Genomic DNA, 19,147 nt, shown 5'->3' on the forward strand with positions numbered 1-19,147 from the left:
GTCATTGCTCTTAGATCACGTAAGTTCTAGCCCATTTCCAACCTCGATGCAACGCAATCGTTTGTTTTTGTTTTGAACCACCCCTTTTGTTTAAATAGCGCCTCTGATTGGTCAGTTATTTTTACCTTGTTACGTTGTCTCAAAATACCTCGTGCGTTTTCTCCGATGAATTTGAAGAGCTTGTCAAAGTAATTCTGGTTAAAACATTCTTCATTCAATCATTCAATGATTCTTGTGATGTCTTATTTGGTTTTCTTCAAGGATATTTTCATTGCCGTCTATTGCGTACTTAACCCTGTTTTTTATTCTTAACTAAAAATGATTTGAGCCCTGTCTGAAATTGAATAGCCACAAATGGCAGGCGTCCCCAACTCTTTCCCTCACTTCCCCCCCCCCCCCCCTTAGCAGCACACTCACATTTTGCACCTTGCTGCTGCGAAAAGGAGATAAGTACTCTTGTATAACGCTCTTTGGAGTTAGGAAACCGTTGGTGAAAAAAAAAAAAAAGAAAAAAAAAAGAGTGATGTACATGCGTTGTTATGCATACGTTGTTCAGCAAGTCCAGTCTTATCACGAAGTAAAAAAAATAGACGGACTTCGTTGTTGGGACACCACAAATGTAAACTGCTAATAAAATAAAGGCTATAGCAAATTCATCACAAAAAGAAAATGTTTAATCTCTTATGCTACAGTAGTTGCAAACAGTGCAATTGAAATATGAAGTAAAGAAAGTAACTTCCCTTGCACACTGCTGGCCGTATGAAAAAGAAAACACGCATATAACACTTTAAGAAATCAATGAATATCTAAATACAGCTTCTTTTAAGTAATAAGCCGGCTGGTGTGTGTAATTTCACAGCTGGCTCCATTAAATCCTTAAAACAATTTTACTGATGCAGGTAAAGCCACATAGAAGGTGGCAGAGGTCGGTTTAATGCACGAAAGCTCCCCAATTTTAAAAACTTGAACTAATTACCAATGTAACAAACAATGCATGTGTAGTACTTTCTAAAGCTACGTCAAGTGAAAAAGAAAGTGTAAGGACAGTTCGTTTTTGAGAATGTGGTGGATCAGGTTTGAACTCCATTTGGCAGCCATCTTGGAATCAAGTACGGATAGGTCAAATAATTATCTTCCTTCCTCTTTCGGTTCTTTTCTTGCATTTTAGGCTGAATAACATTCATGAGGTAAGTGTAATAACCATTGACGAGTTTGACGGCCTCAGGATCAAGAAGTTCGTTGCCGTAGTCAAACAAGGAGTCAAAGCGGAACAGCGAAAGCCCGTTACTAAAGCTGGCTTCGATCTGTGGAGTGAAAATAGAAAAAAAGTTAGTTTTGACTATCTGATGTTCAAACTTAATCAATGTTCTACTCACCGTCTTTCTATCAAGTGTATCATGGCTTTTTAAATCAGTGGAGTACGAACGCACTAATTCAATAAATTATTTGCTACCGGAGTGCCTGCCTAACTAACCGACTGGCATAAAGGTTGATTGCGTTTACTGACTGCCTGAGATAGGTGTTAATTGCTGACTCCCTATGTATGATTGACGGGCGTGTAGGTTTAAACACTGTTTGCCTATCTGGCTCCTTGGGTAAATTTCTAAATCAACAACTGACTGACTGCAACTCGGCATGCCACAGCCATAACTGGCGTACAGTCACATCACTGCGTATGAATAGAATGTCTGAGGAAAACAGAAACACCAAAGATACCCTGAAGGAAAATTGTCACTCGAAGCAGATGTTTATGCTACCGTAGAGAGCTCATAAACTGTAACAGACACGTTTTCCCCTTCCACCTTATTCATTTTTTCTGTTTGGAAAAACGTTGTGTACCATGCATTTCCGATGTGCCCCTGAGTACATTGTGTTGGGGAAGGTCAATGAAGGAGCTAAATAATGATTTAGTCCAGATTCACGAAATTCAAACGTACGAGTGACCAAGTCGCGATTTTTTTTAGTTTTGCATCTGATTGGCTGAGAGGGTGGCACGAGTTTTCTAGACCAATCACAGCACACAGTAAAGCAAAACCAATGCAATCTCGGATTACTTTCGACACTCAGTTGAAAATTGCTCAAACGGCACAAGCTAAATCCACATGATTAAACCTGTGATCATGCCATGTCCAGCGTATAGGTGTTCAATATGGTCGCACAACTTACGGAGGAAGTGTTTCTGTTTGGCAGACGTAGTACACCGTATTCGCCTTCCTTCAGCCTGGTATCGTTGTACAGTTTGGTTGGTAGGTTGGGAGTGTACAGACCGTAGTCTGTCAGGGGATAGTTTACAGCAGCGTGTTGGACGCTCAGTTGTGAGATAATGCGGGTCACAATGTCACAGAGTTCATCTTTAGTCGTAATCTTTGAGGGTAATCCTTTGACCTGTTAAAACGCAGAATAAAGCATTTTATGTAGCACTGCGAACTTAACGTATTTCAGTGTTTAAGTGATTGAAGTCCAGTATTAAGTTTGTTTTGTCTGTTTTTTTGTGTTTTGTTTTCGTTTTCTAAGTTAGTTGAGAAATGTGTTAAAAGGAAACAAAACGTTAAACAAGGTCGCATCAGGCCACATTCTTTTGCTTTAATAGAATCTGTATCTTTTCGGAAAATCCCAACATGGCGACCATCTTCGATAACGCCTCGCCCCAGCAACGCCGTAACCCAGAATGTTTACAGTTGTGCCTCATCCCAGGCTATCTGTTTAAGTTTTAATGATTTCAAAATGTTAAATATAACACAATGTTATCTACAACGAAAACTCTTGGGAGAGGAATGTACGTCCGTTTGCCTAAGACGGTAACGTTACAATAATCGATAATTCAGACGCCAAAAACTAAGCTGACAACAGCAGGTACCCGCAGTTACACAGTGCACGCCATATATCCCTCCATCACTGGTCGAAGATCAAGATATTTAAGCAGACGAATTGTAGATATATAAAACCAAAGACAGCAAAAAACAAACCACTATAACAATCAGACTTTTTTACACTTACATAGATGCGGTGAAAAATCGTTCGAGTGGACAATTCACGGAGGAATGATCCAAACTCATAATCCTTTTTAACATCCTCATTGTCGTAATAATACCTGAGAAAACAGTACAATGCAAAACGTTTACTGACATTCCCTACAAGGTGTTTTCTAAGTTATAATTAGTGCTTTTTGTGGAGACAATTGAAAAAATCACCACTAAATTGGATATAGATAGATGGAATGATTGTATGGCAAGACTAGAAGTCATCATCGACGCCCTGGCTGCTTTTGCAACTAGAAACATTGCCTTCTAAAGGAGAGTCCAAAGTTAGTGTTTTAAACCCGTACCTAATACACAAAGGCATATCCTGCCACGAGCTATCTGTTGCTATTTGATTGTGCACTCGAACAGAAATCAGAAGGTCTAAGGTTTGACTACTCATTGGGACATTGGACATCGGACACAGTATCACTCTACCGCAAGGATCATACTCGGTATAAACATACCTTAGAAAGCTAACTTTTTAAGACGCTGCAGTGCTGCGTCGACAGGCATGTAAAATATATAGTTTTAAAATAGTCGACGTGAACTGCCATCGCGAGCTTAGGAAAGCTGGTGTCACGAGGTTTAGCCCTTTTCGGCGGAACTGTGTTGTTGCTGTTATCCCAACACCCAAGGTAGATGGGCTAACATTATTTAACTAACTAGTGTTCTTAGTGAGTTGGTCTTGATAACTAGGAGTCAGTTCAGAGCTACAATTTTTTCCAGTATTTTCCCGTGAAGTAATACTTACAAGTCGACGTAACCCTTCACCATATTTTCGATAATTTTCAAAATTTGCTCGCCATCATCACGGTAAGGATAGTACGGAAGAAGCTTCTTGTCATCGACTCCGCGTTTCTATTCATCCAAAAGAAATGAAAAAAGCCCACACTTGATTGTAAATGTATTACAGCACAACATACTCAATTTCCAAGCTATGTGTTTCCACAAAATTGCTCCTTTTAAAATTACTTTGCAAGCGCATGCACCGGGTTCGTAGGCCTATTCGTACAGACTATTCTTGCTATGCTCGAGTTATACTTAAATAAAACAGAATTCATTTTTGTTCTATTTATGTCGCTGCAGTTCTTTCCTTCCTTTTAAACAATAATTCAGGTAAGGTCATCATGTCAAAGACGCCATTAGAAATAATGGAGACTGGAGTACTATATATGGATCACCGTTTCAACTTGCATTTTGATTTGAGACGTGTAGTACATTATCTGTGAACGCTTTTCGAGTAAAATACTCGATCGAAGATGTTGTATTCATTTGGTATGATTTAAGGCTCCAACGTACATGTGTGTAACCGAATGTAAACAAAAAGGGGCGGCAGAAGAAGGCTTGATAAAAAGGGGAAAAGGAAAGAAGTATTAGGTACAAGTTTATTAAAGGACTGCATGAAAAAATATGAGTTCAATTTTTTATTCTGCTTAGGCTCTTTTGTTGGAGAAAAGGGTTGACTGTCTATTCTTCATGCGAATATATAGTCTGAATATTGTGGTCAATAGGAATACATTTAAATGTCTTTTAAGCCTGAAAAAGTGTTTTGGTTGACCGAAATGTTTTGAATTTTTATAGGTTGAAACGTTAAGGGGGAAAACCGACGCATCACATACCTTTATTTCGTTTCTAAAATCTGTGACATCCCATGTGCTTAATTTATGTGCTTCTGTAAGAAGTCGGGTGGTTCCTTCATTTCCAAATGCAAACAGCTGATCCATAAACTCTCCTTCGCCAACAAGTTTTGGAGCACCAACGGTATTTGGGACTGTCACGTCCCTGCAGTGATACTTTAAAATTTGATGAAGTGGATGAGAGGACGACAGGCGGCGTTTCAATACCACGCAAAATGGCTCCATCAAAAAATGAACCTTGTAAGACAAGCATTATGGTTAAACGTCGTGTGGTATAACTACTTTAAAACATATCTATAAGAAATTTTCGATATAACGCGCGCTCTGATTGGTTGAAATAGCGTGCCCTATGAGAGTTTATATAATAAGCTCAATTATGCACGCATTCTGATTGGTTCTCACTTATGATCTATTGGAGGACAGACGAATAGATGACGTCATCATTAAAATTCTTTATTATTTTTAAAATTCTTTATTATATAAAACAAATAGATTCCAAGTTGCCGTGCGTCTGTTCAGTAATAGATCACAGAGGATGTCAAAATGTGGTAAGAACGTCAGTAACACACTCGGCTGCGCCTCGTGTGCCACTTTTTTGTTCTTACCACATTTTGACGTCATCTGTGATCTATTACTGAACAGACACACGGCAACTTGGAATCTATTTGTTAAATAGAGCACGGTGATTGAAAATTGGCGGGTAAATTTTACTAATTTTTGCTTCGGCGTTATCTTGAAGAATTTGACCTAAAGTCAACGAAAAAAAAACGAGCTATTTTTCTAAGATAAAGATGGACTACGTGGAGACAATCATTAATCACAGTGGTGTTTAAAATGCTAGTAAATTGCAAGTAAAGAAACGTTTCCGTCAAACTGCCGACGAAAATACAGCACTCGAGTAGCGAAATAAACAAGTGTCTCTCGACCTAACGAACTTTTTAATAAATGGCGCTTCATTCATCACAGACGAAGTAATTACACTGTAAATGTAAAAATCAGCGAAAGGAAACAACACATGAGCTGTCTGCGTTTCTGAAAAAACGAGCTTTATTTTTGTGAAGATGTCGATAAAAGAGTATTGAAAAGCTTGCGTGAGGAGCGTACGCTCGTTCACCACAATAGCGATCTACGGTCATCTCAGCGGAGCAAACCTCAACAGTTACAATGCTCACTGTTCTAGTGATCCGTTTAACGATTGCTCTTGCATTCTCCCGATGTTCTGGGTGAAGCAGCTCAGTTGTTTTTCCCTTGTCGCCATTTCGGGCAATCCCTTTGCTGCCGTAAATTGTTCATCATTTCAAACTCAGCTCAGCAAATTAAAAGGTTTCAACAAAAGCTTCGAGCTCTTTCTTTCGCAATACGCCACAATTCAGCCGGATTTCATCGAACAATTGCCTTTTCCGATCCTATTTTTTGCATTAAATCGAAGGCACCCGTGGAATTTCCAGGAGTGCCTATAAAAAATTTCTAGTTGTGACATACCTTGCCAAGATGCTCCACAATTTGTGCATATCCGAGATCTGTAACCTGGACATTCAATTTGGCCAACATCCAGTTGTCCTTATCATCAGGAGTGTATACAGATGAATCTGATGAGGAAAAGATGTTAGCTCAGCCAACTGGTTATTTCATTTACTATTTGCAAAACGGTTCTAGATTTATTACTATGTACCTATACTTCATACTGTCTACATGATTCATCCCAACTTAACAGACAGTTTAAATCAGAAAGCAGATCTTTTTTTTTTTCGTTGACTGACTTCCTCTTTCCTATAATTTCGTTCTTTTCAGGCTATTTTGACCTGCTTTTTTCCCTCAAAGTGATTTTTACCTGACTCAGAAATAATCCCATGACTACTTGGCCAGCAGTTTAGTCGTTTAAAAAAAAAGGAAATATAAAATGATCACATTGCCCAAACTATTCGATTTCCGAAGTACGGCGAAACAAGATTATGGCGGAAAGGTAATGTTTAGTAAATATTAACTTCCTAAATCTTTAATACACTGAACCTGGAGTGTAGTCCATTTGGATGGCTACAGGGACAAGATCATTGGTTTTTGTCAGGAAATCTTCCTTAGACGCAAACAGGGCAATGGGCGAGAGTGTGTCCCACATTGTCCTTTTGGGATCATTGTCAGTAAGGTCCACTTTTTCTCTGGGTAGGTCGTCACACAACTCGTAACGAAGAACGTAGACTCGACCCTGATAAATGGCCTGAAAACAAAAGATAGATAAATAAATTGATTAAAATTTATAAATAATTAGACAAGTTAGTAAATGAATAGAGAAATAAATATCAAAACTGAACTTTAGAATGGAGCTTTTCTCCAAACCCACTAGTTAAGCGACAGTTCTGGACTTAGCCTGTGTCCCCCCACGCAATTAGTCGGCTTAATTTACAAAAAAATAAAAATTATAATACCTTTGTTCTAAAGTTAAGCGCTTTAATAAGAAACTTTCCTTCGAACTGGTGCGGCTTAAGAAGTTGTATTTTAAAGCCTTTGGCTTTTATGTTTTGGACGGTAATAATACCTCTTCTAACGTGTGATGGATTCCCAAAGCTTTTTGAACAGCACCTTCCCAGTCAAATTCTGGATTCAGTGTTTTATTGAGTGTGTCCCAATCCAACCCTACTGGACCTGGACGAGGATAAAGGAATGATTGAAAGAAAACAATGTAGGACATGTGCACACTTATTTTTATTTGTATTCGTTCCTGTCTTGTTATTATTGTTATCATCATCATCATCACCACCGTCATCATCATCATCATCATCATCATCATCATCGTCATTATTATCATTGTATTCAATATGACTATTATCATCATAATGATTACCCTTTATCATCATCATCATCATCATTACCATCACCATCATCCATATAATCATAATCAATATCAGTTTTCTTGCCATAATCACTAGAAGATGGATGACAGCTATTTACATTGTTCTTTCCATATCATTACTGTTGAAAGAAAGTGTAAGAGCCGGCAAAGAGCCAGCGTTTGAAAAAACCTATCGAGTACGATCCAAAGTTGAAAAGTGGCTAAAAAAAGTTATCAATGTTTTTCTGTAACTTGAAAGATGGTAATTGTTCTTCTAGCGACACCATTATTAAAGGAAGTTTTACCAGCTTTGAGAGTCACTCGTCTCAGTGACATAGGGTTGACTCCTGCTAGACGCTGTTGAGTGAAGAACCTGTCACTTATCCACGTAGTCTTGTCGTCAATAAAGGCTTCGTACTTCGATGGCCGCCTGTTATTAACCTTGAAGAAAAAAACACAGAGGTTTGTTCTACGACTGAAGAATTCTTAGTCGCCAGTTCGAGTGATTCAGTACATAAGCTAAATCACATGCTATACATGTATGTGTATAGCTTACCTAAGCTTTCGTTTAAAGCTGGTGTTGTATATTTTTTTGTCCATTAGCTTACACCAAGAAGCTTTGTCCGTCCATACTGACCATTAAATCTTAGAAGCAGTAATAGCTACAGAGGTGGATAGAGTACTAGTAGTAGTAGTAGTAGTACTACTAGTAGTAGTAGTACTACTACTAGTAGTAGTAATAGTACTAGTAGTAGTAGTAGTACTAGTAGTAGTAGTAGTAGTAGTACTAGTAGTAGTATTAGTACTAGTACTAGTAGTAGTACTAGTAGTAGTATTAGTAGTAGTAGTAGTAGTACTAGTAGTACTAGTAGTAGTAGAAATAAACTTTATTTGCATGACCATAACATTTTACAGTGTTGCAAAAGGAAAACTGATTAATAACAAAACAAGGCTAATAATACTCTAATATTCTTCTTAGATACATTTCTTTTATTTGATATCGATAATGTATTACGTATATTTATACATGTGGATATAAACTTTATAACTATCTTAGTTACGCTGCAGTCATTAGAATTCATAAGAAGGTTTAAGCTTTCGTAGGTCGATTTTCTTTCGATGTCAGGTATTATTTCATTGATTCGATTTAAGAAATTTGTCACTGCAAAGTGTATCTATTGCACTGAAACAAGAAATTATTTTCATTTTCTACTTGATTTGATTTGCACAATGGGCAAAATCTCCTTTCTCTGGGTATATTATCATATCGACCAACTTCAATCATAAGTTAGTGATTACTAATCCTAAACTTCACTAAAGTTCGTCTCTCATTAAAATTTCTCAGCTGGTGTAAATAATCAGATAAAGAGTATTCCTCTTTAAAAACTTTGTAAAATTCAATTTTTTCAGAATGTTTAAGGCTACGGCGCCATAAAAATATATATTTTTCTTTTATAGTAGTTGTATAATGCTAATTTGATCGTTATCAAAAGATTCAGGACCTAAGTTAGATGAACGGTATTGTGCTATCATGCTCATAAAATTGGAATAGAATCCCGAGTTATAAAAGAGATGTAGATTCTTCGACATAAGAAAAGATTGTTTTACTATAGATTCATCATCTTTTTTCATTAATTGGAATAGTTAGAGGTAATCTTCCAAGTTTAGCTCTACAGGCTAAGTTCGAGGCCTTATTGTTTACTTCTTGGTAACGTTTGCTGAACTGGAGATGAATTTTTTCTATCGGGGAACTATCCCATTTTTTGAAATCCTGTTTAGTATACATACCCCATACCTCACTGTTGTAGCTTAAGATCGGAAATATCATAGTGTCAAAAATCTGCAATGCGGTATTAGGGTGAAGTCTATCAAGAAGTGTATGTTTTCGTATACTGGAGAATGCGTGTAAGGCTTTTTCTTTTAAGTGTTCGGTTGCAAGGGTAAAGTTTCCAGTTGGAGTTAAACGTGTGCCTAAATAGGTGTATTCTTGAACAATTTCAATTGTCTCGAAGCCTATCTTGAAACTTATATCAACGGATTTCCTTCAGCGTTTTTGAAATCTCATTGTTTTAGTTTTTTCGGAGTTATTTGAAGCATCCATGCTTTGTAATATTAAGAAAGCGTATTCAAACAGTTTTGCAATGCTATTTTGGATCTTGATAGGATAATCAAATCATCTACATATAATAATGAATTTATTTTGGTTCTCAAAAAGCAAAGAATTTCAGACCGAAAAATCTCTGCAACTCGACGAACTAACACTGAATCCCTACAAAGCATCGTTTTGGAGTTGTTTGAAATCTAGGAACGATACTGTCGCCCAAAATGCTCCCGCCCCAATCTCGGAAGAAACTTGGCTAAAACGCTTTCAATCTTTCCATTCTAATGAATGAAGAAGTCTATACTGAGCTACAGTCATTAGAAAAATATCAAGAAAAACTTAACTATTTAAATCATGAGATAAGCAAGAAATACGTCAAGCAGTGAAGAAATTGAAAAATAAGAAATCTCCTTTCTTTGACAAAATAAGAAGAAAGAAGAAAATAAGAAACGAAATGATCAAATCGAGCCTTGAATCACTTCTGCCTGTTTACATCAAACTTTTAACCTCATTTTACAATGTGGAAAAATACTAGATATTTGGTGTCAAGGCCTTATAAGCCCAATCTATAAATCGGGTGACAAGAGTGACCCAACAAACTATATAGGCAATGTGTATCTAGTTGCCAGTAGTATGTAGTAGTAGTATGTAGTAGTAGTAGTAGTATGTAGTAGTAGTAGTAATCAATAAACAAACAAACAAACAAACAAACAAACAAAAAGTTAGTCATACCCCTCCAGCCATCGCAGACATTTCAAAGAACTTTGACAAAATCCGGTAGTTGACGTTGTGGCTCATTTCTTCATCGGTGGTTTTATTGAACAAACTATTGTAAACGATACCGCTTAAGTCGGCGGTAAGGACAGTTTGAAAGTATCCCTCTAAATAAAACCTTGTGAAGGGATTTATGAAATCACGACCAATTAGTGTCAGCGGGTCCAAATTTAACAGAGCGTATCCATAGGGGCTAAATTTCAACTTCCATTTTCCTTTCATCTCGAGAAGTTCCATAAACCTCTTGACTTTGCAAACAAAGTTACTCCTTTGAGGAAGAGAGACACTGCATTCCAGAAGCAATCCGAGCCTTAAAAAGAAAAGATTATTTGCGTGACTATAAACTTTGCAGTATTGCTAAAGCTTATACAATTATTTTAAGTTGTATTCGAAAATCAAATTACATCGATAACAATTCGTCTTGAAAATTGAAGCAAGATGTAATAAATCTTAATTCTAAATTACGAACATAATTAGAAAAATTCATTAATTCTGTGGTGTGTTGATTGACAGGTAACTGCCTAATATTTGGAATCAAAGTCTGTATTTAATTGTAAAAAGTATACCTTATTAATGAGTATTTGGAACAGTGGAAAAGAAAATGGATTTCGTCTTCGATCTGATTAATTAGATCCTCAGACTTGGCAGAGTCAATAATCTGTAGAGATTTGGTTGTATCTGCCAAGTTCAATCATGAGTTTTTGATTGCTTCTGCGTGGTTCAGTTAAGACCCTTCTTTCAGATGTTTTTGTAGTTAGGTCTAGATAATATAATGTGGAGGAGCATATTCGATTTTAAAAATTATATAAAATCCTAGTTTTTGAGAATGGTGAAGGGTTTGTTGCCAATATGAAATATATTTCTGTTTCATTAAACTTACGAAGTGTCTGATTTCAGCGGTGTCTAATAAATCAGGGTCTTGGTGACTAAGATTAAAGTATTCGGACATCTCCATAAGCCTAGAGTGAAAGCTATTTTTACCAGAGGCGCGAAGATCTAATGACATCAAGAAGACTGTTTAACAATGGAGTCTTCGTGTTTACTTTGGAGTTATAGAATGTCTAGGTATCATTTGCAAAACTGTAGATGCGTTTTTTTTTCAATTTGTGAGTTATCCCACGCCTTAAATTTAGACTTAGTTTACACAGCCCAGATTTCAATGTTGTAAGTCAGAATCGGGGAGATCATTGTATCAAAATTTTAATATGGTTTGAGCTTGCTAAAATTCGTGTATCTTCTTAGACTGAAAAGAGCATGAAGTGCTTTCTCTTTTAGGTGGTCAAGTGTTACTGAAAAATTTCCTTATGAAGAAATTCGAGTTTTTAAATACGTATACACGGTACTCTTGCACAACATCAATAATTTGGTTATCTATATAAAATCAAAATTCAGTGCGTTTTCTTGCGCGTTTTTTAAATAACACAATCTTGTTTTGGTTTTTTTTGGGAGGGGGGGATTTATACTTAATATCTACGAGCTGCAGTAGGAAGATAGTGTTAAGACAATTTTGTAGTCCTGTTTTAGATCGCGATAATATGATCAAATCATCTGCAATGTAGAAGGGAATTTAATTTTTCGCCGTTTGGTAGAACAAAAGGGTCAGATAAAGTATGTTGAAAGGAGAATGGTAGATTAATGATACAAAGATTAAAGAGCAATGGACTTAAAATACAATCATGGCGTACACCTCTTGCTTACTGAAAGGATCTTGTTTTCTTTTGACCAGTTTTGATTGAACATGAAGATTTGGAATAAAGGCTTTTAATCAAACTATAAAAGCAGCCTCACAGATTGATCGTGCCAGACTGAGTCAAAAGCCTTCCTGAAATAACAAAACAAGCACAGACTTTTTCATTGTGATTATGATCGCGTTTGTCTATCAAAGTTCGTTGTGTAAAAATATGGTCTGCTGTACAATTTTATTGGTAGAAAGCTAATCTGAGATTTGTGAAGTATATTACGAGAAACGACACGCTCTAGAAGTCTTTGGTATAAGATGGAACAAAAAAGTTTTCCCAGGCAGCTTGAAACACAGATACCACGGTAATTGGACGGGTTACTTCTTCCACGTACCTGATTTATAAATCGGTGAAATGAGACCACCACACCAGGCCTGAGGCATGGTGCCCGAATAAATAATTGCATTAACAAGTTTGTATTATACGAGCAACATATCATTAAGACTGGCGTTAATCATTTTATTTTTAATTTTATCTAAAAAGGGAGATTTTATATTCTTCAATTTTTTAACAGCTGTGCGTATTTCATTTTCGGTAATCAAGTAATCTAAACGACGAGACTGCTTTTTTACGATCTTCTTGTTCCCGTAATTCATCACAAATAAACTGTTGAGCGGGATTAGGCGGTGCATTGGAATGAACAGACTGGAAATACGACAGCCAATTTTCTTCCGAGACTGAAGGAGCATGTTTTGCTTTCATGGTGTCATCCATTGACTCAAGACATTTCCAAAATTTTATCTTATCTGTATTTTTTGCAGAATCTTCCAACTGAAGAATTTTGGCATTGTAGTATTCGTTCTTTTTAGAGTGGAGCAATGTTTTGTATTGTGTTAGAACGGCGTGGTACTCCTCACGTAAAATGAGATCCAAGGGATCTCTGTGTTTTTGATTCTTAATTCGCGTCTTCCAAAGCTACATTCCCTAACAAACCATTTTTTATTTGAAGATGACTCGAAACGCTTTTGTTTTAAGTCAATTTAATTTTTGAACATTGTTTAGCTGTTGTGATGAGAATATTTTCTACTTTTTCAAGCGAAGTGTTCACGTCGTGAATTTGTGTTCTGTCGCTTACGTACTCCCGTATTAGAGTTTGGAGGACTGGAGAACGTCTGCAATCTTTGAATTTTTGTGTGGAATCATTTTCCTAAACAAATGCTTTGATTATCGCATAATTACACGAACAAAGTCCGTGCCATATGCGCCTTCTAAACAAAATGGGCATGCCTTTGTAACGAAAACCATGACATGCCCATAGTAAAATTAGACGTATTAACTAATTCTTTCTTTAATATGTTCATTTAACAGTGATGTATGGAATACGGTTATAACTTATGAGTTTAGCGCTAAAAATTTTCGTTTGCTTATTTTGTTTTTGTTTATTTTTCTTTCGCTATGTTTGGTTTTGCGCCCACTTTTGTTTGTGATGATTAAAATATATTTATATTTTCTTCTCTAGTATACGCTGGTTGTTTATATTTATACGTGTTGTGCCGATTTGTAATTGAGAATTATATGTATTTAAAAACTTGTTTTCAGTCATACTAAATTCACGTCGTCCCTCGCCAGGCTTGATGTGTTACTTACAATTTAGCCATTTTTTGAATCCATTCCAAGTCTTTAACTGATATGTCCATCTTCGGTACCATCTTGGCCGCGCCACGCGTATCGTTCTGGCCAGACGACAAACTAGGAAAAAATTTATGAAAAATATCTTGTATTATACTCTTTTTTATAAGAACCTTTTTTAATTAGAACGGAGAGGCTGAGATTAACCAAAATTTTAAGAACGTATTGAGAACATTCCTCAGGCTGAGGGTCGATTAAGAACGTTATTTTGCTCATCTGTATATTAAATGACAAGCATAAAATAAAGGTGACAAAAAAAAAGGAAGCTCACCGAAATACTTAAGGGCACGTTTTGTATAACATTAACAGTGGTTTTCTTACTTCATGACGCACATCTCTCGGTTTGTAATAATCAGCATTTCTTATTTATAACTGTTCCAAAACAACTTAAATCCACACCACTAAAGTCATCAAGATTGTTGTATACATATAGTATACGCTGGTTGTTTATGTTAATACGTGTTGTGCCAATTTGTAATTGAGAATTATATGTGTTTAAAAACTTGTTTTCAATTATACTAAATTCACGTCGTGCCTCGCCAGGCTTGATGTGTTACTTACAATTTAGCCATTTTTTTAATCCTTTCCAAGTCTTTATCTGATATGTCCATCATCGGTACTTTCTTAACTGCGTGAGGCTTATCGTCTTGGCCAGACGACAAACTAGGAAAAAAATTTATGAAAAATATCTTGTATTATACTCTTTTTTATAAGAACCTTTTTTATTAAAACAGAAAGGCTGAGATTAACCAAAATTTTAAGAACGTATTGAGAACATTCCTCAGGCTGAGGGTCGATAAAGAACGTTATTTTGCTCATCTGTATATTAAATGACAAGAATAAAATAAAGGTAACAAAAAAAAGGAAGCTCACAGAAATACTTAAGGGCACGTTTTGTATAACACTAACAGTGGTTTTCTTACTTCATGACGCACATCTCTCGGTTTTTAATAATCAGCAGTTCTTATTTATAACTGTTTCAAAATAACTTAAATCCACACCATTGAGGTTATCAAGATTGTTGTATACGTATAGTATACGCTGGTTGTTTATGTTAATACGTGTTGTGCCGATTTGTAATTGAGAATTATATGTGCTTAAAAACTTGTTTTCAGTTATATTAAATTCTCGTCGTGCCTCGCCAGGCTTGATGCGTTACTTACAATTTAGCCTTTTTTTTAATCCATTCCAAGTCTTCATCTGAAATGTCCATCATCGGTACTTTCTTGACTGCGTGACGCTTATCGTCTTGGCCAGACGACAAACTAGGAAAAAAATTTATGAAAAATATCTTGTATTATACTCTTTTTTATAAGAACCTTTTTTATTAAAGCGGAAAGGCTGAGATTTACCAAACTTTTAAGAACGTTTTAAGAACATTCCTCAGGCTGAGGGTCGATTAAGAACGATATTTTGCTCATCTGTATATTAAATGACAAGCATAAAATAAAGATAACAAAAATAGGAAGCTCACCAAAATACTTAAGTGCACGTTTTTTTACTTAAGTGCACGTTCTTATTTATAACTGTTCCAAAATCACTTAAATCCAAACCGTTAAAGTCATCAAGTGATACAAAGCATCATCAAGGTAGTTGATAAGTATCCTGATCACATCCACATTGTTTTATTAAATACTGTATACCATGCAAATTCAAGAACATCTTAAGAAAGTTTTGAGCCTCAAATCGCAAAAAAAAAAACGTTCAGCCTCAGCTCCAACAGTAGACGTTCTTATTAAAAAAAAAAATTGAGAATACCAAAATTATTGTAAGATGAGATTTGAGCTGTGGTGTACGAGGCGGGAAACAGAAAGAAATGAAAACAATAAATAAATGAAGTAAATTAAATAAAATAAACGAAAAATCTCAACAATGCATAATACTGAAAAGGTGCCGAGCTTCGTGACTGCCAATTTGTTAACTTCTCATTTTACCACTTATCGTTTTGCTGTGCAAATCACCGCAAAGGTTTCTATTTTGCTTGTAAATTCTGCGTGGCAGTTGAGATCAGACATGTGGGAAATGGGCTCAGACATGCAGAATTTCTTCACATGCTCGAGCTGGAACGTTTGTCGCAGGTTAATCCTGTAATTCCAATACAAGTTCTACCAAGAAACAAAGCTGTTACAATACAAACAAGTAAATGTGGGTTTGATGTCCTCGAGCAATGCGTCCCCGAAATAGGGCTTTAAGTTTCCTTTTAACCATGGCTTCTACAAATTTGTTTTCGAGCTCGCTAATGTCGGCGTCCTTATTCTTAAGATCTTAATTTAATGAGGTCTCCGCCCCTTATATTCGAATTCCGTGCGCCTGTGGTTTTTAAGCAAGCAGTTATTCTAATTTGAAGATATTTATTTGCAAATAGCTCTATCAGAACTAGTTTTAATAGAATTACAAAAAAAGTGATAAGATTGATAATATTAAAAAATAGTACTGGTTTTATAAATCGAAGAGTTGGAAGCTCCCTACCATAACAAGGAATATTTTAATTACACGAAAGAAAATTTACCTCGAAACTGCACCATAACAGGCGACTATGAATACTATACCAAGCAAAATATTCGCGTTCATAACTGACACCGAAATTGCTCACTGTCTGTATGTGGCCTTTGTTGTCTCAGGACTTGAAGCCTGCTGTTTCTTGGCAGTCAGTAAACCTATTTTTCAGGCAAAGAAATTTCATAGGTCAAATACAAACTGTATGTCTATATATAGTGAACCATCGGCCCACTTTGTAAATCACAGCTTTATATTTTGGTTTAGCTCCTAGGTGGCAATTATTGAGATTGGACTGGTGGCGACATTAAGTTAAATTGGCAGGGGGGCTTATTATTCGTGTGTAGCGAAGTGGAAAATAGCAAGGCAAAGAGCGCCACCTTGTTAGCCTTTTGCCTCTGTTTCAAGACGAGTCTACGTGCACCATTCAAATGATAATACGTTTCACTCGATCCCATGCCCATTTTCATGTAAATCAAACTCATTTTCATTTGAATGGTTTGTACTTGGACTCGTTTTTAAACGGAGGCAAAAGGCAACTCGGAAATAGCCTATTACGCATGGCGTCATTTGTGAATGTCTACGACCAAGGGTGGTGTGACAGGGAGTGAAAAGTTTTTTTGTGAAAAGACTCGTCTTACTTTGTGAATTTTTAACCATAAACCATTTACTTCTCTTATGTCTATTTAAACGAAAAGAAATACAGATGATTGAAAAAGAAAAAAGAGCAATTGAAACAACTGTTCTACAAGCCCTTTAAATGACTCAAATTGAAATTAAATTTGCTACCTGTCAGCTTCGATCGATTCAAACCAAGCGATGAAGCGTGGAAAAATTAACGCGAAGAATTTATGGAAACAAGACATTACAAAAAAATGTACATATTTTTGTTTTAAACTTTGATTGAATCACGCGCAACATAGCCCAAATTCAATTTTTCCGAGTGTGCTGTCATACGCTATTTTTTGTGTTTGGCAGAATCCGAATGTTAAGGCCCTGGGAAATTTTAGAAATGCGTCTCACTAGCTTTCCGTAAGTTATACGTTATCAAAAAATTTTAGACTTCAGCTGCCAAAAAGTTCAGTCATATCTACAACCGCATCGAATGAATCAACCTACTTACGGCAAAATAAACTTAGGTAGATTTAGTTATAACTGGAAAAATGATTCATGAAAGTTACAATTTACAAAACACGCACTTTAATGAAAATACTTTATATATCAATTCCTATAAGTCAATAAACGGGCCCACTCACCTTCGATCGGAGCTATGATTTGACCAGAAGCTGTTTACACCCGGAGAGGTGGAATAACAACTGTGGTAAGTAAATGGTAGCGTTGGTTTTTATGACTGTTACTGACTGTACATTAACTGACTGTATTGTTTGCCCAAGGTGACACTTCAATAAACTATTGTGTTTCGTTTTCTTTCATTTGCTTTTTTTTTCTCTTTATGTAGCGTAGAATAATAGGTATGAATTAAGTAGACGGCTGGGTTGATATAAGAGTCACGCACATTTTTTTTTCGAGCCTTTTTCATATGAAGAGACGTAATCTACATGTGAAATACTGCCAAATACAGAAGAAAAATCGCCAAACTCATTTCTGTAACTTGCATTTCACCCGAAACATTTTTTCCGATTTATTTTTGGACTTGCAAGGACACTTTGACATTTGAAAGCACCCAAGACAGTGCTTTGTCGAAGAGTAGCGAAGTGGAAATTTTTCAGACAAAGACCTGAACTATTATTTGCCTATGGCGACACTTCAATAAACTATTGTCATCAGACATTACTTTTCATCAAGATCCGACATGCCATGAAAAAATGTAAAAAGTACATCGCAGCCTTGTTATGATGTGTCACGGATGGGAGATCATACAACGACGCGACGCCCACAGCTTATAATTAAAAATATCTATTTGAAATTCTTGGATCGACCTAAGCAACAAGTTTATTAACTACGTGACTACCCCTTAGTTTAGCCCCAATAAGTATACCATGAAGGAAGGTGATACCAGTTTTTTGTTTTCATGTATCATTCCAGATTTTTCATTGCGCGCTACCAGACTTGCTGTGCGGCGAAGTGAAAATATAAAAGAATAGTTTGTTTTGTTTTGTTTTTATTTTTCATTTGCTTTTTTTTCTCTTTATGTAGCGTAGGTATGAATTAAGTAGACGCCTGGTTTGATATGAGAGTCACGTACATTTATATTCCAGCCTTATTCATATAGCAGACGTTATCCACATGTCAAATACTGCCAAATACAGAAGGAAAATCGCCAAACTCATTTCTGTAAATTGCATTTAACCCGTAACATTTTTTCCGATTTATTTTTGGACTTGCGAGGACACTTTGACATTTGAAAGCACCCAAGACAGCGCTTTGTCGAAGAGTAGCGAAGTGGAAATTTTTCAGACAAAGACCTGAACTAAAAATGTTCTTCCTACGACTGGCGTTATTTCTTTCATCTAAGAAAGTTAATTATCAACTGTGTGACTGCCTCATAGTTTAACCCAGCAATTACACCATGAAGGAAGGGGGATTCCATTTTTTTCTTTTCTTTTTTTTCAAAAGTTTCATTCCAAATTTTTCATTGAGTGCCGCCAGACTTGCTGTGCAGCGAAGTGAAAATATAACATTATTAAGATCCGACATGCCATGAAATAAGCGTCGGTTCTTATGAAGATTATGGATTTAAAACAGCCATTAACTAACGGTATTAGTTGCCTATGGCGACACTTCAATAAACTATTGTCATCAGACATTAATTTTCATCAAGATCCGACATGCCATGAAATAAATGAAAAAGTACATCGCAGCCTTGTTATGATGTGTCGCGGATGGGAGATCATACAACGACGCGACGCCCACAGCTTATAATTAAAAATATCTATTTGAAATTCTTGGATCGACCTAAGCAA

The 19,147-nt window shown here is 36.2% G+C and overlaps 1 protein-coding gene across 2 annotated transcripts; it reads right to left on the reverse strand.

Moving 5' to 3' along the window:
- Nucleotides 1–652: 652 nt before the first annotated feature.
- On the reverse strand, nt 653–17,543 carry LOC113666771 (polyunsaturated fatty acid 5-lipoxygenase-like). 2 transcript variants are annotated; one of them, XM_089193877.1, is made up of 15 exons: nt 17,480–17,543; nt 16,237–16,384; nt 14,891–14,992; nt 14,289–14,390; nt 13,686–13,787; nt 10,318–10,669; nt 7,790–7,925; nt 7,191–7,297; nt 6,668–6,872; nt 6,140–6,246; nt 4,640–4,894; nt 3,772–3,878; nt 2,998–3,091; nt 2,167–2,385; nt 653–1,304 (listed from the first exon to the last, which is right to left on the reverse strand). In XM_089193877.1, exons 2-15 carry the CDS (start codon nt 16,296–16,298, stop codon nt 1,071–1,073), a joined length of 2,184 nt encoding a protein of 727 aa, XP_089050003.1. In that variant the 5' UTR covers nt 16,299–16,384; nt 17,480–17,543; the 3' UTR covers nt 653–1,070. The 2 variants fall into 2 exon arrangements, with proteins under 2 accessions (XP_089050003.1, XP_089050004.1); XM_089193878.1 differs by lacking the exon at nt 13,686–13,787.
- Between the last annotated feature and the right edge of the window lie 1,604 nt (nt 17,544–19,147).

The sequence above is a fragment of the Pocillopora damicornis genome, chromosome 14 (genome assembly GCF_964200805.1).
Source record: "Pocillopora damicornis chromosome 14, jaPocDami1.2, whole genome shotgun sequence".
Classification (NCBI taxonomy): domain Eukaryota; kingdom Metazoa; phylum Cnidaria; class Anthozoa; order Scleractinia; family Pocilloporidae; genus Pocillopora; species Pocillopora damicornis.